General features: G+C 39.8%; 1 protein-coding gene across 1 annotated transcript in view; it reads right to left on the reverse strand.

Moving 5' to 3' along the window:
* MMS22L (MMS22 like, DNA repair protein) overlaps positions 1-18,513 on the reverse strand; it is a gene marked incomplete in the record, with an annotated part of 1,809,169 nt that overhangs the window by 352,036 nt on the left and 1,438,620 nt on the right. Inside the window, 1 exon segment of the mRNA XM_044065731.1 lies at positions 4,739-4,898. Within this exon segment, the coding sequence (XP_043921666.1) occupies positions 4,739-4,898 (160 nt within the window).

The following is an 18,513-nucleotide window of genomic DNA, read 5'->3' on the forward strand; positions in this document are numbered from 1 at the left end:
AACGTTAAAAAATGTGTGGAAGAATTAATATAAAACATGAAATCCATAAAATCATTAAGGCTTCCCTTCCATAACAAACATATGTCGTCCAAATAACGTTTGTAGTGGGTAATAAATTTCGACCAAGGGGTTGAGAATATAAATTTGTTCTCCCAATAATGGAGCACAATGCTGGCATAGGACGAGGCACATGGAGCACCCATGGCCACCCCTTTCTTCTGCCTGAACAATTCTCCATTAAAATAAATGAAGTTGTTTTCAAGTATAATTTCCATGAATTCAACTAACAGTCTAATGATATTTGGGCTGAATTCAGAGAATGAGCACAAAACTTCGTTAAAAAATTCTAGACCAACTATGTGAGGGATGCTTGGAAATAACTCAACAATATCAATGGTAATCATAAGGTTGGTTGCATCATAAAAATTGGTTTGAATACCCCAAGAAACTCCCAGGAGTCTTTACAGATGTGTTCTAAAGATAAAAGTAACATCTTGGCAGTTTGGTCAATAAATTTACCAAGTGATTCCACAATACTACCAGCACCTGCAACAATCGGCCTAAATTTTAAGGGATCCAAGCCTTTATGGACCTTAGGGATCCCAAAAATCGCCGATGTAGTGGGTTTATTAACATGTAAGAAATTAAATAACTTCTCATTAATGGCTCCTTGCATCAGGTGATCGTATAGTAAAGAAAGTATAGAAAAGTTCTGAAATGATTTATTGTGGTCTCATTTTTTACAACACAAAAACCTGGGATTTTAACAGGGGTGTGTAAATTTTATATCCACTGTGTGTGTGTGTGCGGGCGTGTATGTGTATATATATATATATATATATATATATATATATATATATATATATATATACATACACATATACATACATATATATATAGGATCATAGGTAGGTACTAGGCTATTGGCCCTAGGACCTATACAAGCCTAGCAAAAAAGGTACCCTGGCTTTCGCCACCCAAGAAAATTACTTTCCTGTGCCCTTGTCGAGCAGAGCCACAGAGAAGTGATCCCCGGGGTGAATTTCCTATTTCCCACCCAATCATCAAGATTTTTCTTGAAGAGTGCTAATGAGGAGCTTTGTTTGATATAGATAGGTAGTTTGTTCCAGAGTATGGGAAGTCTCCGGTACAGGAATCTATCCCTCCAGCATGTTCTGTTTATTGTGGTGACAAGCTTTAGGTCCCTAGAGCATGTAGCTCGAAGGGATTGGGATTTCTTTAACTGGAGCATGTCCAACAGCTCTGGGTTTGACATAGCTTTGTATGTTAGGCAGAATTCGCCTCTGAGTAGGCGATATGCAACAGAGTAAAGCTGGAGTTTTTTGAGACGGTCTGCGTAGGGCATCTGTTTGAGGCCGGTAATCATCTTTGAGAGGTATTTCTACAGCCTTTCCAGTTGTTGCAGATGTCTTGTGAGGTACATACCAAAAGGGGCACTGTACTCTATAATGGTTCTAATGAGTGATGTGTAGAGGGGAACAATTACCTCTTTTTTCCCTGGATGAGAAACCTTTTGTGATGAGGTGTGCCACATAGAAGGATTTCCTGACTACTGTGGCGATGTGATTGTCAAAGGAGAGACTACTGTCCACCTGTGTCCCAAGGTCTCTTATCACACTTTTGGTGTTAAGTAGACTACCGCCTATGTGGTAGTTCATGGGTACAGAGTTTTTACCAAAAGGGATGACAATGCACTTTTTGGCATTGAGCTTGAGGCCATGGCTTTGACACCAGGCATCTGTCTCAGTGAGGCCCTTTTGTAGGATGTCCACATCATTAGGAGTTTTGATTATAGCTCCTAGTTTGCAGTCATCTGCGAACTTCATTAGCCAAAGACTTCGGTGTTAGCCTGTACTTCAGAGAAGTAGATACCAAATAGGAGAGGACCCAGGACTGAACCCTGTGGTACTCCACTTTTCACTGATCTCAAGTCAGATTTGGAGTCTGCTACTTTCACAGTGTGGGGTTCTGTCAGTGAGCCAGTTGGCAACCCATCTTGTGACATAGGGATTTATACCTAGTTTAGTGAGTTTATCTATAATTCCAGAGTGGGGGGTGGTTGTCGAAAGCCTTGGCGAGATCTAGATAGGCTGTGTGAACCACCTTACCCTCATCTATAGCTTTGCTGACTGCTTCAAAGAAGTCTATCAGGTTTAGGAGACCTGATCTGCCTTTTACAAACCCGAACTGGCTGGGGTCCAGAGTTTGGAGATTACCAATGTCTTTGTTTACAAGTTCCATGATGATACGTTCCATGGCCTTGCAGACCAGGCTCATCAGGCTTATGGGGCGGTAGTTCCCAGGGTCCGTGGTGGATCCCCCTTTGTGGAGTGGGATATCCGTCGCTGTGCACCATTAAGTGGGCACAAAGCCTGAGGGGAGGCTATGATTGAACATGGTACTTAGGTGGTGTGCCAGTTCGTTCTGTAGTTTGTGTAGAACGCAGCCTGGGATGTTGTCAGGTCCCATGGATGCTGTGTTCTTGGCTTTGGAGAGTGTGGTTTTTACCTGTGCAGCCGTGATTACAGGAACTTTGCATTCTTCTGGTACAGAGATGGGCCATTTAGGGGATGAGAAGGGGGTAAAGTTAGCACTGAACCTATCTGCCAGGATGTTGGCAATATCAGTTGGCTCTGTATATTTAGTGCCATTGTGCTGCAAGTCAGAGCAGATCTGAGGGTTGCCATTGAGATTCTTGACATAGCTATAGAATGCTTTGTGGTTGTCTTTAGAAACAGTGGCGATTTTGTTTTCATAACTAGCTTTTGAGGATTTTATGAGGCAACTCAGCTTCTTACTGAGGCTGACCAGGGAGTTCCTCCAATCATGGGATTTTACTCTCTTTTGCAGCATATACACACATACATATATATATATATATATATATACATACACATACATATATAAAATACGATCTGAAGTACAGAAAAGTATTGCATAAAACATAAATAAAATGCAAGAGAATAGAACAGTATTAAGTAAAATATGTAGTTCAACTGTATAAATGATGGCAATATTCAGTAAAACAGGCATGCAGAAAGTACAGCTGGGTAAGTTCCACTTACCTGTAAAAGTAGCTGTTGATAGAACATTCTGCCTTACTGGCATATGGGTAGTAGTGCTCTGCTACCCTCCCTCTGGCAGCCTGTCCAAGGTCAGAACTCCTCCCACTACCTTGTCTGAGAGTGAGAAGGACCAGGACAATCCTTCAAACTCATAGACTGGACCCTTTCAGTTTTATAGGGCCCAAAAGGAAGTGCAGATGAGAACACAAACCTTGCGGACATCTACTGTTCCATACCAAATGCCATAAACACAAACAAAAAAGGGTGCTGAACAAAAACAAATCAGTAACTAAACTATCATTAAAATAATAAATAATTACTAAAAACTGTTCTGTGCATTCTAGTAACTATACAAATGTCAACACCATAAGCACAAATGTATTACCCATACTCAACATGAGTTGATTGAAACAAATTATCAATAATTAGCAATACAAATACTATAAAAATTGCATAATTCTACTGAAGTTTATTGCTAAACAGTAAAATGTACGAAATTTTATTTATTTATTTATTTAGTTTACCGGGGAAAGTCCGACTGGACTTGAAGTCCATTTTCAGCGGAGGCCCGGGGAGAAAAGCTCCAAGACATACAATACACAAGAAGCATAACAAAACTTAGCAACTTAACATTTTTCAAAGTATTTCAAGAAAGCATTAGAAAGTTACTTAGCGCAAATACTTCTTAATTTAGTGGCTCTTAGTTTAAGCACACTATTTGGGGAAATATGGCATTTTTTTAATGATAATTTCATTGTTTTTGTATTTCTCGGTTTCATTGCTTTATTTACTTTCGACATGTTTATTCTAAATTCTGCTTAGATTTTTTTACGACATATTTTATATCAATATATTAGCATACATTTCAATATTTATGTTTTCAGACGGGGAATCGAGTTCATTTTTATTGAACTCAATGTCATAGGTTAATTGATCGATTCCTGTTGGTTTAGAGTAGATGTGTCAGTTGGTGACAATTATAAATGGTTAGTGTGTGAGGGGCAATAGTTGATTCTGAAGAAGTCTGGTACATTTGTAAAGATGAAAGCACTAAATCACTTGTACTCAAAATACTTTGTGGACACTGTGCTGCTTTGTTTTACATTTGTGGAGGATTTGTTTGCAGCACATTCCTTGGTTCTTAGTTTCTGGGTGTTGCATTTCGCCATGTTTTTGAATTTTTAATAAACAAAAGCTACAAGTCCTTATATACTATCTGAACTATACAGAACAGTGTATGATTACAGAAAAGGGTCATGCAAAATACATCAAGAGGTTCTTGACTATTTATGAGACCACAGCCAACAGTAGGAAAGACATGAGGAACAAGCAAGGCTGACATCATATTTTTCCAATCGTGATAAGGCTCAATCAAAATAGTGACAGACTGTGGAAATGCCCTAGAAAAGTCCTCAGAAAAAAACTGACAAACAATGCTTGATGGACACATCCCAGTAATGTCACATGATGAATGACTGACAGTCAAATTAATTCATCTATCTTTTACAGCTAATCGGTGCATTTGAATTTTATTTAGAATGGCAATGTACATATGAAAAAAATGAAAGACAATGGTAGTTCATTGACTTTAGCTGTGAATACATATTAAAATATTCTCAAAACAAAAAATAATTAAAAAAAATGGCTCCTACCTACAGTCCGGTATGCCAACTGCAGACCTTCTGCAGGACCCTTATTTACCATGTATGGCTTCACATATTTTACAATGTCACCTATATATTCCAGTCCCCTAGATATCGTGCTTGATTTATCGGCTAAGGTCTGTAAGCCACTGAAAGCCATTCCAAAGGTCTAAAAGAAAGCAAGACAGAGAATATTGTTAGTAATACGCTTTATAAAAAATAGTTATTTTTCCATTTCTTAATGTATGATTTAATTTAACTGTTAAAACATACCATGGCATGGCTTATTCCCAGGTGTTACTTGGAGGAAAAGCAGTTTAGAAAGCACATAAGATAACTTGTACAAACAGAGGTGCTTACATTCCTAAATACAAAAATAAGAATGAAATTAAATATACACAGAGCCTGCCAAAGCCCAATACCACTTCCTGCAATAAAGTTACACGTCACAGCTACAGATAGACATCTAAAAGGATTTAAAATGTACAGTATAAGACATGCTAGGAAAGTTCTGAGGAACTCAGACCAAATGATTAATCAGCAGACGAAATGAGACCAAAAAAGAGAAGAAAACTGCACTGCAAAGTCTTTAACAGTGCAAAGTAAAACAGCAAGACAAAGACTGATGGTGAGGAGGTTTTAGAGAAGATGGTGGTGACCGGAGGAATCCTGTGCTGCAGAACAGTCATAGGAGTCCTTAGGATAAAAGTAAGAAGAAGGTGGTGAAAGCAACAACATTAAAATGGACAAGAATTAAATTACTGCTGATCACTGAAGGCAGAAGTGATGAGCATAATGGTCTTCTAAGGAGACCACAGAGCAAAGGAAGCAGTGACAGTATGAAAAAATGGTACAACTGTTAGTTTCCAGTGTAGTAAAAGGGGGAGGCTGCTATAAAACATTATGCTCATATAATGAAGTAACTGGCAGAACCATTTCTATTATTAGTTACAAATGAACCTAAAAATATATAATAGAGGGAGCATTTTGATACAAGAATCTCAGTTTAGGATGTGTGGTTCCTAAAAGATTAGCTTCTTCAGTAAGCAAAATTCAATGATTTAAGTGCTGCTGATCGACCAACATGATAAAGTATTAAAGAAAGTACAGCTGTGTACACTTACCATAAATGTAGATGTTCGAGTGTATTCACTGTTGCAGTCATTACATTAGGGTAATCTGCTGGCAGGTTTCCATCAGTCGGCCTAAATTCCAAAGTTTTGGGTCCTGTGTCGGTTGCTGTCTTCTCTTCCATGACGTCAGGTTGTCAGGGGTATAAAACATGCAGCCGATGCCATTTTCTTTAGTTTTTCTTGCTCTCGATGTCAGGTGCCCCCAAAAAGGTAGCAATATTATATATAAAAAATAGAAGGTGTTTAGAATTGAAAGGTCCAGAATGGGTCTCCAAGCATTGTCCTTTCTGGGGACTAGAAAGAGCCTTGAGTAAAATCCTTGGCCTTTCTCCTGTGTAGGTACCAGATGAATGGCTCATGTCCATGAGAGCTGTAATTTGTTTTTGTGCCTCTGCCCATTGATTTTGTGGCAGGTTTGGCATTCCTTTTATCCTTGGCAAGGTGTGGAAATGGAATCTGTATCCTTGTGAGATAATGTCTAGGACCAATTTGTCCTTTGTGACGATGCGCCAGTTGTCTGCAAAAAGTGCTAATTTTCCTCCCAAGGGAGCTGCCAAGAGAGTTTTGCTTGGCAGTTTGAGGTTTAAGTCATTGTGTTTGCCTTCTAGTAGTTTGGGACCTGTCTTCTCCTCCCTTCTGTGTTGCAGTGCCCCATTGGCGAGGTTTGTAAGGTATTTGTGCTTGTCCTCTGCCCCTTGGGCGCCTGCATTTACCCCTCTGTGGTCTATCAGAAGCTGGAAAGGACCAATTTTTTGTTGGCCAATTTCTGCTGAAGCGTGGGGGCTGTACCTGTAAGAAATCGTCTGCATAGATTTTGCCTTATCCTCCATTTTCTTTAAAACCTCTTCTGCTTTAACCCCAAATAAGACGTCCTGCTGTAAGGGTGCATCTAGTAACTTTGCTTTAACATGATCAGGCAGAGTTTGTTCCTTTAACCAAGCATGCCTATGTATAACAGACACAGTAACAGCTGCTCTACAGGAAGCTTCCAAGGAATCAAATCCACATTGTAAAGTATGTTTGCCCACCTGTTCAGCTGCATGCAACAGATCCTGCATTTCCTTGAATTCAGACTGTTGAGGGTGCATGCTCATCTTTTGTTTTATTTGAGACATTAGGAATTGCTGGTATTTAAGCATGTGAAATTGTCAATTTAGTGCTCTCATAGCTAGAGTAGCTGAGATGTAAACCTTCTTCACCCACCTATCTAGTGCTCTGGAGTCCCTTTCAGAGGGTACAGGACTTTTAGCCATAGAAGCCTTAGCCCCTTTGGGACCCTGGGAGATTGTCTCTGGATCAGCAACAGGGCTTTTGTAAAGGAATTTGTGTGAGTCAGGCACCATATAGTATCTATCTGGTTTGGCTGGAGCAGGAGGCAGAAAATCTGGATTTAGACTAGATTCTAAGTAAACATCATCCACAATGTCTAAAACTGGGGGAATAGCAAGTGGTCTGTGCTGGGGGAGTAAAAGAAACTCTCAGAGCCTTTTCTTTGAGTCGGAGTAGTCCTGACCTTCCCAGTGGAAATGTTCCCTCATGGTATGTAAGGTTTCCCCAAAGGAATAGTCTTCAGGGGGAGAAGCTGAGGGAATGGAATCTTCAGCATCAGAATCTTCATAAGGGTGAAAGGAGTAATCCTGTTCCTCAGAGGAGCCTGAGGAAATAGACACTTGATCAGAGGAGGCATATTCCTCCTCTTGTCCAAGCCTGTTGTGGGGAGGGGGGGGGGGTGGGAACCCCTGATTAAAGAAATCAAATCTTCAGCCATTTTAAGCATCTGTTTCTTAGGCATGGGGCCTTGAATTGGAGACTGAAGTGCAGTCTTTTTTGGTTTTAGAGGAGTCTTAAGCTTAGCATAAGATTTTATGGCGAGAGTAGTCGGTCTGAAGACACCTTCTGAATCCGAAGGTGTTTCTACAGCACCGACTTCTCCTTATGCAATATCGTCGGTAGGGCCTAAAGAAAATGGCTGCGTCGGCCTAGAACTCTCTGCTAGAGAATCCGAAGCAGTCTGGGGTTCCAATTCTGCGGTAGCCAGGGGCTGCGTAGGCGCCTCACTGAAAACCGGAGAACCGGCGACCGGCCCAGCTGAGGCCTCGGAGTCTGGCTTGGATCTAGGCTGCCTGTCTTTATCTTTCCGTTTTTTATGCAAGCCGGTAGTTGGTTGCTCCGACGGCATAGCGTAATTAAATTTCCTACCGAAGTAGTGTCGTGTGAAATCAAAGCATCGCTTTATAGTTCGCTTATTGAACCTAGCACAAAACCGACAACCAGTGATGTCGTGGTCTGGGCCTAGGCAAGGAATACAATAAGAATGAAAGTCCTTATGAGGCATTTGCTTCCCACAAGAAATGCAATTGTTAACTTTTTCTGACATCTGACTGAGGCAAGAAAAGGTTCCCCAACGGGGTATTTAGCGTTGAAGACTTCGGACTGAAACTCGATTCGAAAAAGAAAGACTAAAGAAAATGGCGTTGGATGCCTATTATATACCCCTGGCGCACTGACGTCAGGGAAGAAGCGACAGCAACCGACGCCGGACCAAGACTTTGAAATTCAGGCCGACTGCGGGACCGCCTGACGACAGGATAACCCAAGTGTGATGACTGCAGCAGGGTAACACGATGAACATCAGTCTTGAGTAAAAACCTTGTCCTTTTTCCTGTTCTGGTACTGTCTGAATCGCCCCCATATCCATGAGAGACGTAACCTGTTTCTGTGCCTCTGCCCATTGATTTTTTGGCAGATCTGGCCAACCATTTTCCCTTGGCAGTGTGTGGAAATGGAATCTGTATCCCTGTGATACGATGTTTAGTACCCACTTGTCCTGGGTTATTAACTGCCAATTTTGAGCAAAAAGTGCTAATTTACCCCCTATGGGTGCCACCAAAACGTAAGTGCTTGGTGTAGGCAGAGGGTAGTCATTGGGATTGCTTTCTGTAGGTTTGCGCTTTGTCTCCTCCAGCTTTGGAGGTGGATGCGCCCCATTGCTTTGACCTGTATGAATCTTGTGCCTGGTATCTGGAACCCTTAGGGCATCTGGATTTGCCCATTTGAGCTCTGTCTGACACAGGAAAGGACAAATTTTTTGTCTTCCATTTTCTTTAAAACCTCTTCTGCCTTAATACCAAACAGAGAATCATGCTGTAAAGGTGCATCTAGCAATTTAGCTTTAACATGATCAGGCAAATTTTGTTCCTTTAACCAAGCATGCCTCCTAATCATACATCCAGTAACTGCGGCCCTGCAGGAGGCCTCTAAAGAATCAAAGCCACATTGCAAAGTATGCTTTCCAACCTGTTCAGCTGCATGCAATAATTCCTGCAATTCTTTATTTTCTGCACATTCAGAAATCAACATCATTTTCTGTTTCAGCAATCCCATAACATGTTGATACTTAAGCATATGAAATTGACAGTTTAAGGCCCTGACTGCCAAGGTTGCAGATGCATAAACCTTTTTTCCCCATCTGTCCAGTGCCCTTGAATCTCTGTCGGAGGGGGTAGGATTTTTTGCTGTTGAGGCCTTAACTCCCTTTGGACCCTGTGAAATAGTTTCAGGATCAGCAGCAGGGTTTCTAAATAAGAATTTATGTGAGTCAAGGACCCTATAATATCTGTCAGGCTTACTGGGAGCCGGAGGTAAAGAGTCAGGGGTCAAGCTTGACTCCGAAAACACATCATCCACAATGTCTAAAATGGGGAATGGCTAAAGGTTTGTGCTGAGGGAGTAGAAGGAAATCCCTGAGCCACATTTTTGATTCTGAGAAGTCTTGACTCTCCCAGTGAAAATGTTCCCTCAAAGTATGCAAGGTTTCTCCAAATGAATAATCCTCAGGAGGAGATGCAGATGGAATAGACTCCTCAGCATCAGAATCCTCATAGGGAGGTATAGATAATTCCTGATCAAAAGAGGAATCAGAAGAAATAGAAACCTGATCTGAAGATTCATAATCAGTGTCTTGCCTAGGCCTCTTATCTGGAGGGGGATGGGTACCCCTGATCAAGGTAATAAGGTCTTCAGCCATTTTGATAATCTGTTTTTTAGGCATAGAGGCCTGTGCACGTGGCTCATGCATCGGTTTTTTAGTTTTAGAAGTTGCTTTTGTCTTTGGTTTTCCAGCTGTCGGTTTGATGTACAAATGCTGAGGTCTGAATACACCCTCAGAAGCCAGTGCCTGCTCAGCTGCTCCGGACCCATCCGAGGGAGATGCATCTGTCAGTCCAATACCTTGAGTATCTTGCGGCATGCCGGAGTCCACATGGGTGTTGGTAGAGGCCTGCGACTCGAAGGTATCGGGTATCAGGGGCTGCAAAGGCGCCTCACTGAGTACCGGCGAACCGACAACTGGCTTAGGAGAAGCTTTGTCGTCGGTTTTGGATCTCTACTGCCTCTCTCTGTCCTTTTCTTTGCGTTTTTTTATGTACTCCTGTAGTCGGATTGCTATCAGACGACATCTCTGGGTAGTTAAATCTGTTTCCAAAATACTTTGATGCAAAAATATACCGATGCTTAATAGTGCGTTAGTTAAAACTAGCACAAAACCGACAGCCAGGCACGTTGTGATCAGGGCCTAGGCAAGGAATACAGTATAAATGGAAATCCTTATGAGGTATTTGCTTCCCACAAGTAATACAATTATTAACCTTTTCTGACATCGGTAAAAAGCAAGAAAAAAGTTTCCCCAACGGGGTACTTAGCTTTAGTGAAGACTTCAGTTCTGAAACTCAAACTCTGATATTTCAGTAGTCGGCTGACCAGCACTTGCAAAATGCTTCTGCTTCGGGCACCGCGCGGCAAGAAAGACTGAAGAAAATGGCGTCGCTGCATGTTTTATACCCCTGACGATCTGACGTCATGGAAGAGAAGACAGCAACCGACGCAGGACACAAGACTTTGGAATTCAGGCCGACTGAGGGCAACCTGCCCGCAGATTACCCTAATGTAATGACTGCAACAGTGAAACACGAAGAACATCACTAACTAGTTCCAGATATTAGTAAAATATAGATGATGAGAAACAGAAAAGTGACAAAAAATTTTAACGAGCAGATAAAGAAAGAGAATATAAAAAAATCAGTAGCTGGCAATGAAAGTGGCATGCAATATAGTAGTCAAGATGGCAAAGAAGGGTGGCGATATAGCCAGCATATTTTGTATATTCCTTCTGTTTCCATGCATGCCTACCATTAGGCTTCCCACAATGTATCTTGAAATCATCTGTTCCCCTGCACTGGGTATGTCTAGAACAAGGCTGGCAGCTGACCAGAAAAGCTAGTATTGAGGCAGCCATGGAGATGTTTTGAGCCATCACTAGCATCCCAGAAATGACAGTGTTTTGTATAAGCAGTCTAATACTATCCACAGTAGCTGATGAGAGTACCTATGCCACCTCAGGGCATCCTACACTCTTATCTTTAAGGTAAGATATTACCCTTGGTGTGTACACTCTACCTCAAGCTATGAGGGTTATAGTCACCGGCTTAGGATCACCAAATCCATGTCCCTAACCCTAGCTATTTCAGTGTCATACATTCCCCTGCATACATGGTGGTAACTGGTAAGCTGGAGTCACCAATCCCTCTCCCCCTGTAGGGGTGAGCCAGTGCTAGCCATTCACTCGCATCCTCCTTTGTCCATCTCTTCCACCGCATAAGCCACTATTCAATCTTGAGTTGCCTAGGTTGTAGTCAGTACATTATCCCTCAATACCACAGAGATGGGCAATATAGTTAGACAAAACTATGAAATGACAGACCTTAAGAAGACAGGTGTCACTTGTCTTGGTGTACTATTGAAGACAAATAGGCGGGGTAGCTCGTTTACATGCTTTATTACACAGAAACACATCAGGATGGATAGCAGCAATACAAAATATAAACAAAAGTCCCACTCATTGGCAAATCTTTTGAACTGCTAGCTTGCAAACTGTGTACCACTGTCGGAAATAAATTTGTGTGGACTCTACCATGGTAGCCCAGAAATCTGGTTTAGCTGAAGTTGTTCTTTCTGTTGATGTGGCTTAGTACTATTACATACAGAACAAGAGGAAAGTACTCTTCTCAATGCCTTGTGACACAGAAGGCCAAAATACTAGTCCTCTAGCTTTTCTTTTGGTAGAATCAGTTCCTGGGTGGCCATGATTTAAAATAGTAATATACTGTTGTTGTAAAGATTTGGAACAATCACTTTTGGCCCTTTCATGATGATGCCATTGTCAAAAAAAATCTCATCTCTGTAAGGAAAATAAGGTTGCACTTCTACTGGTAAGCAAGATTGCTTTGACGGCCACATTCGACTGATAAAGTGGTTGAGCTTCTGAAGAACTCGATCTGAGGCTGTATGAGTTCTAAGCTCATCAAGACGTGTAGAAGAAAAAACTCTCTCACTTCCACTACTTCAAAATCAAATTTCTCATTTTCATGCTGTTCATTGTTATTCCTAGGTGATCTGGACAATGCATCAGCAAGATAAAGAAATTTGCCTTTTGTGTAAACAAGAATGAAATTATACTTTTGCAATTTCAGCATCATGTGTTGCAATCTAGCTGGAGCTGTACTGCAAAGGCTTTCTCAAAATAGCGACTAGACATTGTGATCTGTTTCAATCTGGATAGGTCTACAAAAATATAACCATGGAACTTTGAACATGCAAACACAATTGCCAAGAGCTTTTTTTCTATCTGAGCATAGTGCATTTCAGTTTGGGTTAGAGTTCTGGACACACAGGCTACTGGTCTACTCTCCTGAAGAATGACTGCACCAAGAGCAAACTTTGAAGCATCACAAGAAAGCGTTAACTGGTTTGTGAACAACATAATATCTGAGAGTTGGTGGACTGGCAAGTCTCTGTTTCAGGACATCAAATGATCTCTGGTGTTGTTCTAACCATGGCCAAGATGCATCTTTACGTGTCAGCTCTCTAAGCAGTGCTGAAAGTTGGCTCAAGTCTGGAATTAACTTGCTTAGATAGTTAACCATGCCATGAAAATATTGTAGGGCTTGAACACTGATTGTCTGGAGCTGGCATCTCAAGAATTGCTGTTTGCTTGGAAGGACGTGGTCGTAAGCCTGAAATGATAAATAAGTGACCAACATAAGTAACCTCTCTCGTAGCCTGAATTTGCACTTCTGAGGATTCAGCTTAAGATTAACTTCATGTGCTCTTCAAGAACTTTGAGGTTTCTGTCATGCTCAGTTTCACCATTACCTACTACTAGAATATCATCTACTGTAACAGCACACGGATAACCAGAAAAAATTTGCTCCATTGCAAGCTAGAAGACTTCACTGGCAGAATTTATCCCAAATGGCATTCTCAAAAATCTGTACATGTCAAAAGGAGTACAGGAAGTGGTTAACAAAGATGGATTTTTGGTCTAGCAAAACTTGCCAATATGAGCTCTTTGCATCAAAGACAGAAAAAACTGTGGCATTTGGCATAAGAGCAGCGACTTCTTCGATTGTAGGCATTGGATGATGAGGTCTTTTCAGTACTTTGTTCAAATCTCATGGATCAATACATATTCTGATATCATCTGAGCTTTTCTTATGCGAGACCAAGGAAGATAACCCATTCAGTTGGTTTGTCAACTGGACAAATCATGCCTTGCTGCACCATTTTATCTAGTTCAGCCTTGACTCTGTCCTGCATACCTAGTGGAACTTTCCAGGCTGGCCTGACAACAGGACTGATTTCAGGGTCTTCCCTCTTGGAGTACACAACTGGTAGTTTGCCTAGTTTGTCTTCGAAGAGATCAGCATAGGTAGAAAAAATAAAGTGGACAGAATTAGAACAGTGGTCTTTTAAGCACTTCCTTATTAAATGAAAGCAGTCCCATTTTCAAATGGTCTCTGAGGCCTAATGACTGTATGTACCTTTTGACTACATAAAATTGCAAGTTATAGCTGTTCCCAACAGTGTAACAAGAAAGCACTACTGAATCTTCAGTATGAATTTCTTCACCACCATAAGCAGCAAGCTTCGTACACTTTGCCAAATCAAGCTTCTCACTAGCACATACTCTAGCAAATGTTTCTGCTGACATAACATTCCACTGTGAACCTATGTCATCTTTGAGCTCTATGGGCTTCCTATTTATTCGAACAGTACAAAATACTTCATTCTTTGCCTATAAATCTACTGTGCTGACTGTTCCGTTAAGCACAGACACACCATCAACATAAAAAGCAGGGTCACAGCTTCCTAACTGGTCAACTTGTCTCTTTGAATGTTCTCTTTTAATAAAAGAATGCCACTTGTTTGATTTACAAAACCTTTTGAAATGATTCCACTTACTGCATTTGTGGCATCGCTGACCAAAAGCTAAGCACTTTTCTCTTTTGGGTTCATGATTTGCACCACAATTACAACAGTTGACTATGAAAATGGATAGAGGCACAGTCTCTGACTTTTCTGACTCACTTTTGTGCTTCACTGAAACTGTGGGTACTCTGGAATTTGCTAGAAAATTATGGGGCTTCCCACTGACTGTTGTAGGGCTTACAGTTATTGCCATGTGCTTGGGCCTGTTTCTTTTAACCACATGCTGCATACTATCAACATGAGTACTAGAAGCATGCATTTCTCATTTGTAAGCATATTTGTGTGCCTTTCTGTAAGCTCATATATCTGACAAATCTCAATGGCCTTATTCAAAGTTAAATCACTGTCACGAAGCAAAATCTTCTCACAGCATCATCTTTAATACCACACACATCTGTCTTATCAACTCATCCTTTAAATCACCAAATCTGCATGTTTTAGCTTCATTTTTCATGTCAGTTATACATGCTGCAAAAGTTTCTCCAGGCTTTTGATCTCTTGGATAAAGTAAGTGCATTTCCACTGTAAAATTAATTTGGGGGTTACTTACGTTTTAACTTATTACATCCGAGTGACGCCTCCAGGTGCATCTGCAGTTAATGCCTAGTGACACATCTAGGTGTCAAATATTGCTTGTTCATATTTGTATCAATAATTCCAAAATCATGCTATGTACAAGGTTTAAAAAAAAAATGAATCTTAAAGCTTACGCACTATCAAAAGCAACATTATCAATATGTAACTTCTGTTTAGTACAGATAAATACATATCAACCATTGTTTTTGTGATATTGATTTATATAGATATATTTTTCACATTTCTAAATTTCTCTACAACCAAGTAACATGGAGGGAACTCCTTAGCCTCATATGAAAGCAGATATTATCTAGATGAAAAAAAATGCTGCTGAGGGTATGCGTGTAACTTGAGTGGTTGATGAGATATTGTAAGATGTTTACAAAATATTACAAATGTAATAGTTACAGTATTTACTGTGACTTATAAGATTCAGTTTAAGACCTAGCACCTAAAGAATACTACCAATGCAAAAATAGTTTGCGCTGAAGAATTTGCCATTTATACTTCTTTCATAATCCCTATGATTCCAGAGATATGAACATTTGTTTGAAATGTGACGACATAAGGCTGTAATTTGATTCTCTCAAAAGGCTTAGGCCCCGCTCATTGGAAGTTACAGTGCAAACTTCCTGAGCTCCATTGGAGTGAACGAGTTGAGCACTCAGGACCTCCCCCCTTGACTCAGCCGATACCACTAGATGACAGTTTTCCCCCTCTCCTGCAAATAGTGCAGGTGCATACACAAATGGGCACGCTCTTTCTATAGCTTCTGAACCAGCTAAATTAAACTGAATAAATGCCTTTGTACAGTCATCTTTGTCAGAAAATGCAGCTCTTCTGCTCAAACACTCTCCATTTCTCTGCAATATTATTATCAAAGAAAAGTGGAGCTGGTCTACGAAATCCTTCAGCCATGCCAACAAAGTATACCTAAACAAACAAACAATGGCCCTGGTAATTATATACGAACATGCACACACAGCCAGTACTTGTAATAACATTCAAATGCACAATAAACTCTTCGAAATACTGTACTTTGCAAAATATGCTTTGAAATGGCTGTATTTTGTGAAATAACTGTACTGCAATACTGTACAAACATGCAAACACTTTTTATGCCTTGGATATCTCGAATAGCTTTAATTAATTAGAAAAAGTAGCTCATAGTGAAAAAATGCAGTCGTTTCCCTTATTTTATTCATTTTTTGTGATTCAGACTATTTCAAACATTTTCCGTAGTTACTTGAATATTTTTCAATGTCGCAGTTTTGAACATTTTGTTTACTTAGAAATTTGTTTAGAGCATTCTGAGTGCTTCATTTTATATTTTGTGACTAAGAAATCATTTAAGTGAGCTTTGATACCTGAAATACGTTTCTGACCTTTTTTGCGAGTTCTACCCAAAACATGTTTCTGACCTTTTTTGCAAGTTATACCCTCAGTAGGGATGATCCACTATATTCTTCCACCATTACTGAGTGCCTTCTCGGTCCTAAATCTGGATTTCTGGATCCCATTCTGACACTGTGAAGCTCGTCTTGGTTTTCTATTGAAGACGAACAGGCGGGGTAGTTCGTTTTGCAGCTAACAACCATTTCAGAACCCTCCTCTGTATAGCACTAAAAATCCTAAATTGCTAAGAACTATCCAATCAACTAACATATACAAAGCTTCTTACCACATATAAAATTCTCCAGTATCCATCTGCTCTTGTCCAGCACTAAATACCATTCTACACAACTATGTTCCCATTTGGTCATTATGATCCAATGGCCAAAAACTTCTATCTACAAACCAAATAAATCTGCTGGGCATAGTCTGTACTTATACCATGTTGCTAAGGACTGGAACTCCTTACCATATCCATCAGGTCAATACCCTCCCTCCTAAATATTTCTTTCAAACCATTCTGAAAGACTTTCTAGGCAAAATATCTGTCTGTTCTTGCTCAATCACAAGATAAACTATATCCCCAAAAATGAACTAGTACCTATTTATACCTAACACTTACTTCCCCCTTCCTTTCTCACTTCCTAACTTCAATCAACCCCGCGACTATCTAAATATGCTAATAACCCTGTTTTTTTCTTACACTGTGCAATGCAATTCCTGTTCATATTATACTACTCTATTTTTAATTTCTCTAAACTGGCTAAAATTTTCCCTAAATATTAAATTATCATATAAAATGAATCTATTTTTATCCAATGTTGCCACATTATGTCTAACTTGGTGTAATTAATTACCAATGTAGATATTTTTGTATTATTTTCGAAGCTTGTAAAATTATTGTTCTTAAAATATTTTTGTAATACTTTGGAGTTTTTTCCCCAGGCCTCTGCTGAAAATGGGCACCTACCCAGTCATCTTTCCCAGTAATCAAATGTCAACCAATCAGTAAATAAATGATGATGATGATGATGATAATAATAATAATAATGTCAATAAATAAAGAAATCAACAACAACAACGATAATACACACATTTGTTAACCAGGAAGGCCCACTAGGCACAAAATCCCCTTTCAGTGGCAATCCAGGATTAATGTCTTGCTTAGCAAACACTGTACCACAAAAACTACAGCTCACAGCCTTAACAGTCTATGCCAACATCAAAATTAAAATAAAAGCACTTTTAAATCACTACTTGAAAGACATATTTAGATAGTTACACTGCATGTCTGCAAGCAATTAAATGTTGAAATTTAAATCCTGGCTAATCAAACAAAAGAAAATGCCACACTGGACTTCGCTGCCTATAATATTAATTCTGTAGTGTACTGTTCTGATGTCAACGGCCTCCTTTAAAAAAATAAACTCATCCTTAGCAGAAAAAATTTGCTTTCCCACTCTGATTACCATCTTAAAATACTCTTAGGTCTTTACACAATACATATAGTGCCATATACTTTTCTTATCTATAGTGTGTAAACATCTTTCAAACATTTATACACATATCATAAAGCATTTACCTGCACATTTTGCAAGTCATCAGCAATCTAGTCCTAATTACAGGGGCAGATAAATTAAAGTTAACAGAAACTAGATACAAAAAGGTTATGTACTTAACCATAACATTCCATCTGTGTTGTCCATTTTTATTCTTCCTCAACTTTTGGGTTTGGATCTGATCCTTGGATCTGACTCGGCCATTACTAACGTTTGCAGCCACCAAAAAAGCTCTCAAGCTCCTCCCTTAATCATAACACATCAACTCCTAACATACCTCAGATCTTGTCTGCTGTTTCACATAAAGTAGAAAGATCTACTATAACTTTCCTGCCAGAAAGACCATATATGGAGCTTAATATTAAGGACAGTGGTGTTTGTATAGTCTCTTGTTCTTCCAGAAGTTCATAATGAAAAGGGTTGGGAGTTGTTGGGCAGGAAGATGAGGAAGAATGAAAATGGACAACACATATGGAACACTATGGTAAGTACACAACTTTTTATCTGATGTAAATTTTCATTTTATCCTCAACTGTTGGGAGAGCGTCCCCAGCTACCTAAAATCCCGGTGGATTCTAAGGAAGGATATTCCTGAGCACTTTCTTTGTTTGCAAATTTAGGAAAGAAGACTGGCAAATTAACAGATTGATTGATACTGGATTCTGACACCACCTAAGGAAGGAAAGACACATTGATACAGTACCTAATGTGACTCTATCCTTATGAAAGATTAAGAAAGATTAAGAAGGCAGGTTTACACAACAGTGCTTGAAGTTCTGAAATTCTTCTAGCAGGGGTA

This window comes from Protopterus annectens, chromosome 1.part0, assembly GCF_019279795.1.
Source record: "Protopterus annectens isolate FY-2018-M chromosome 1.part0, PAN1.0, whole genome shotgun sequence".
Lineage (NCBI taxonomy): Eukaryota > Metazoa > Chordata > Ceratodontiformes > Protopteridae > Protopterus > Protopterus annectens.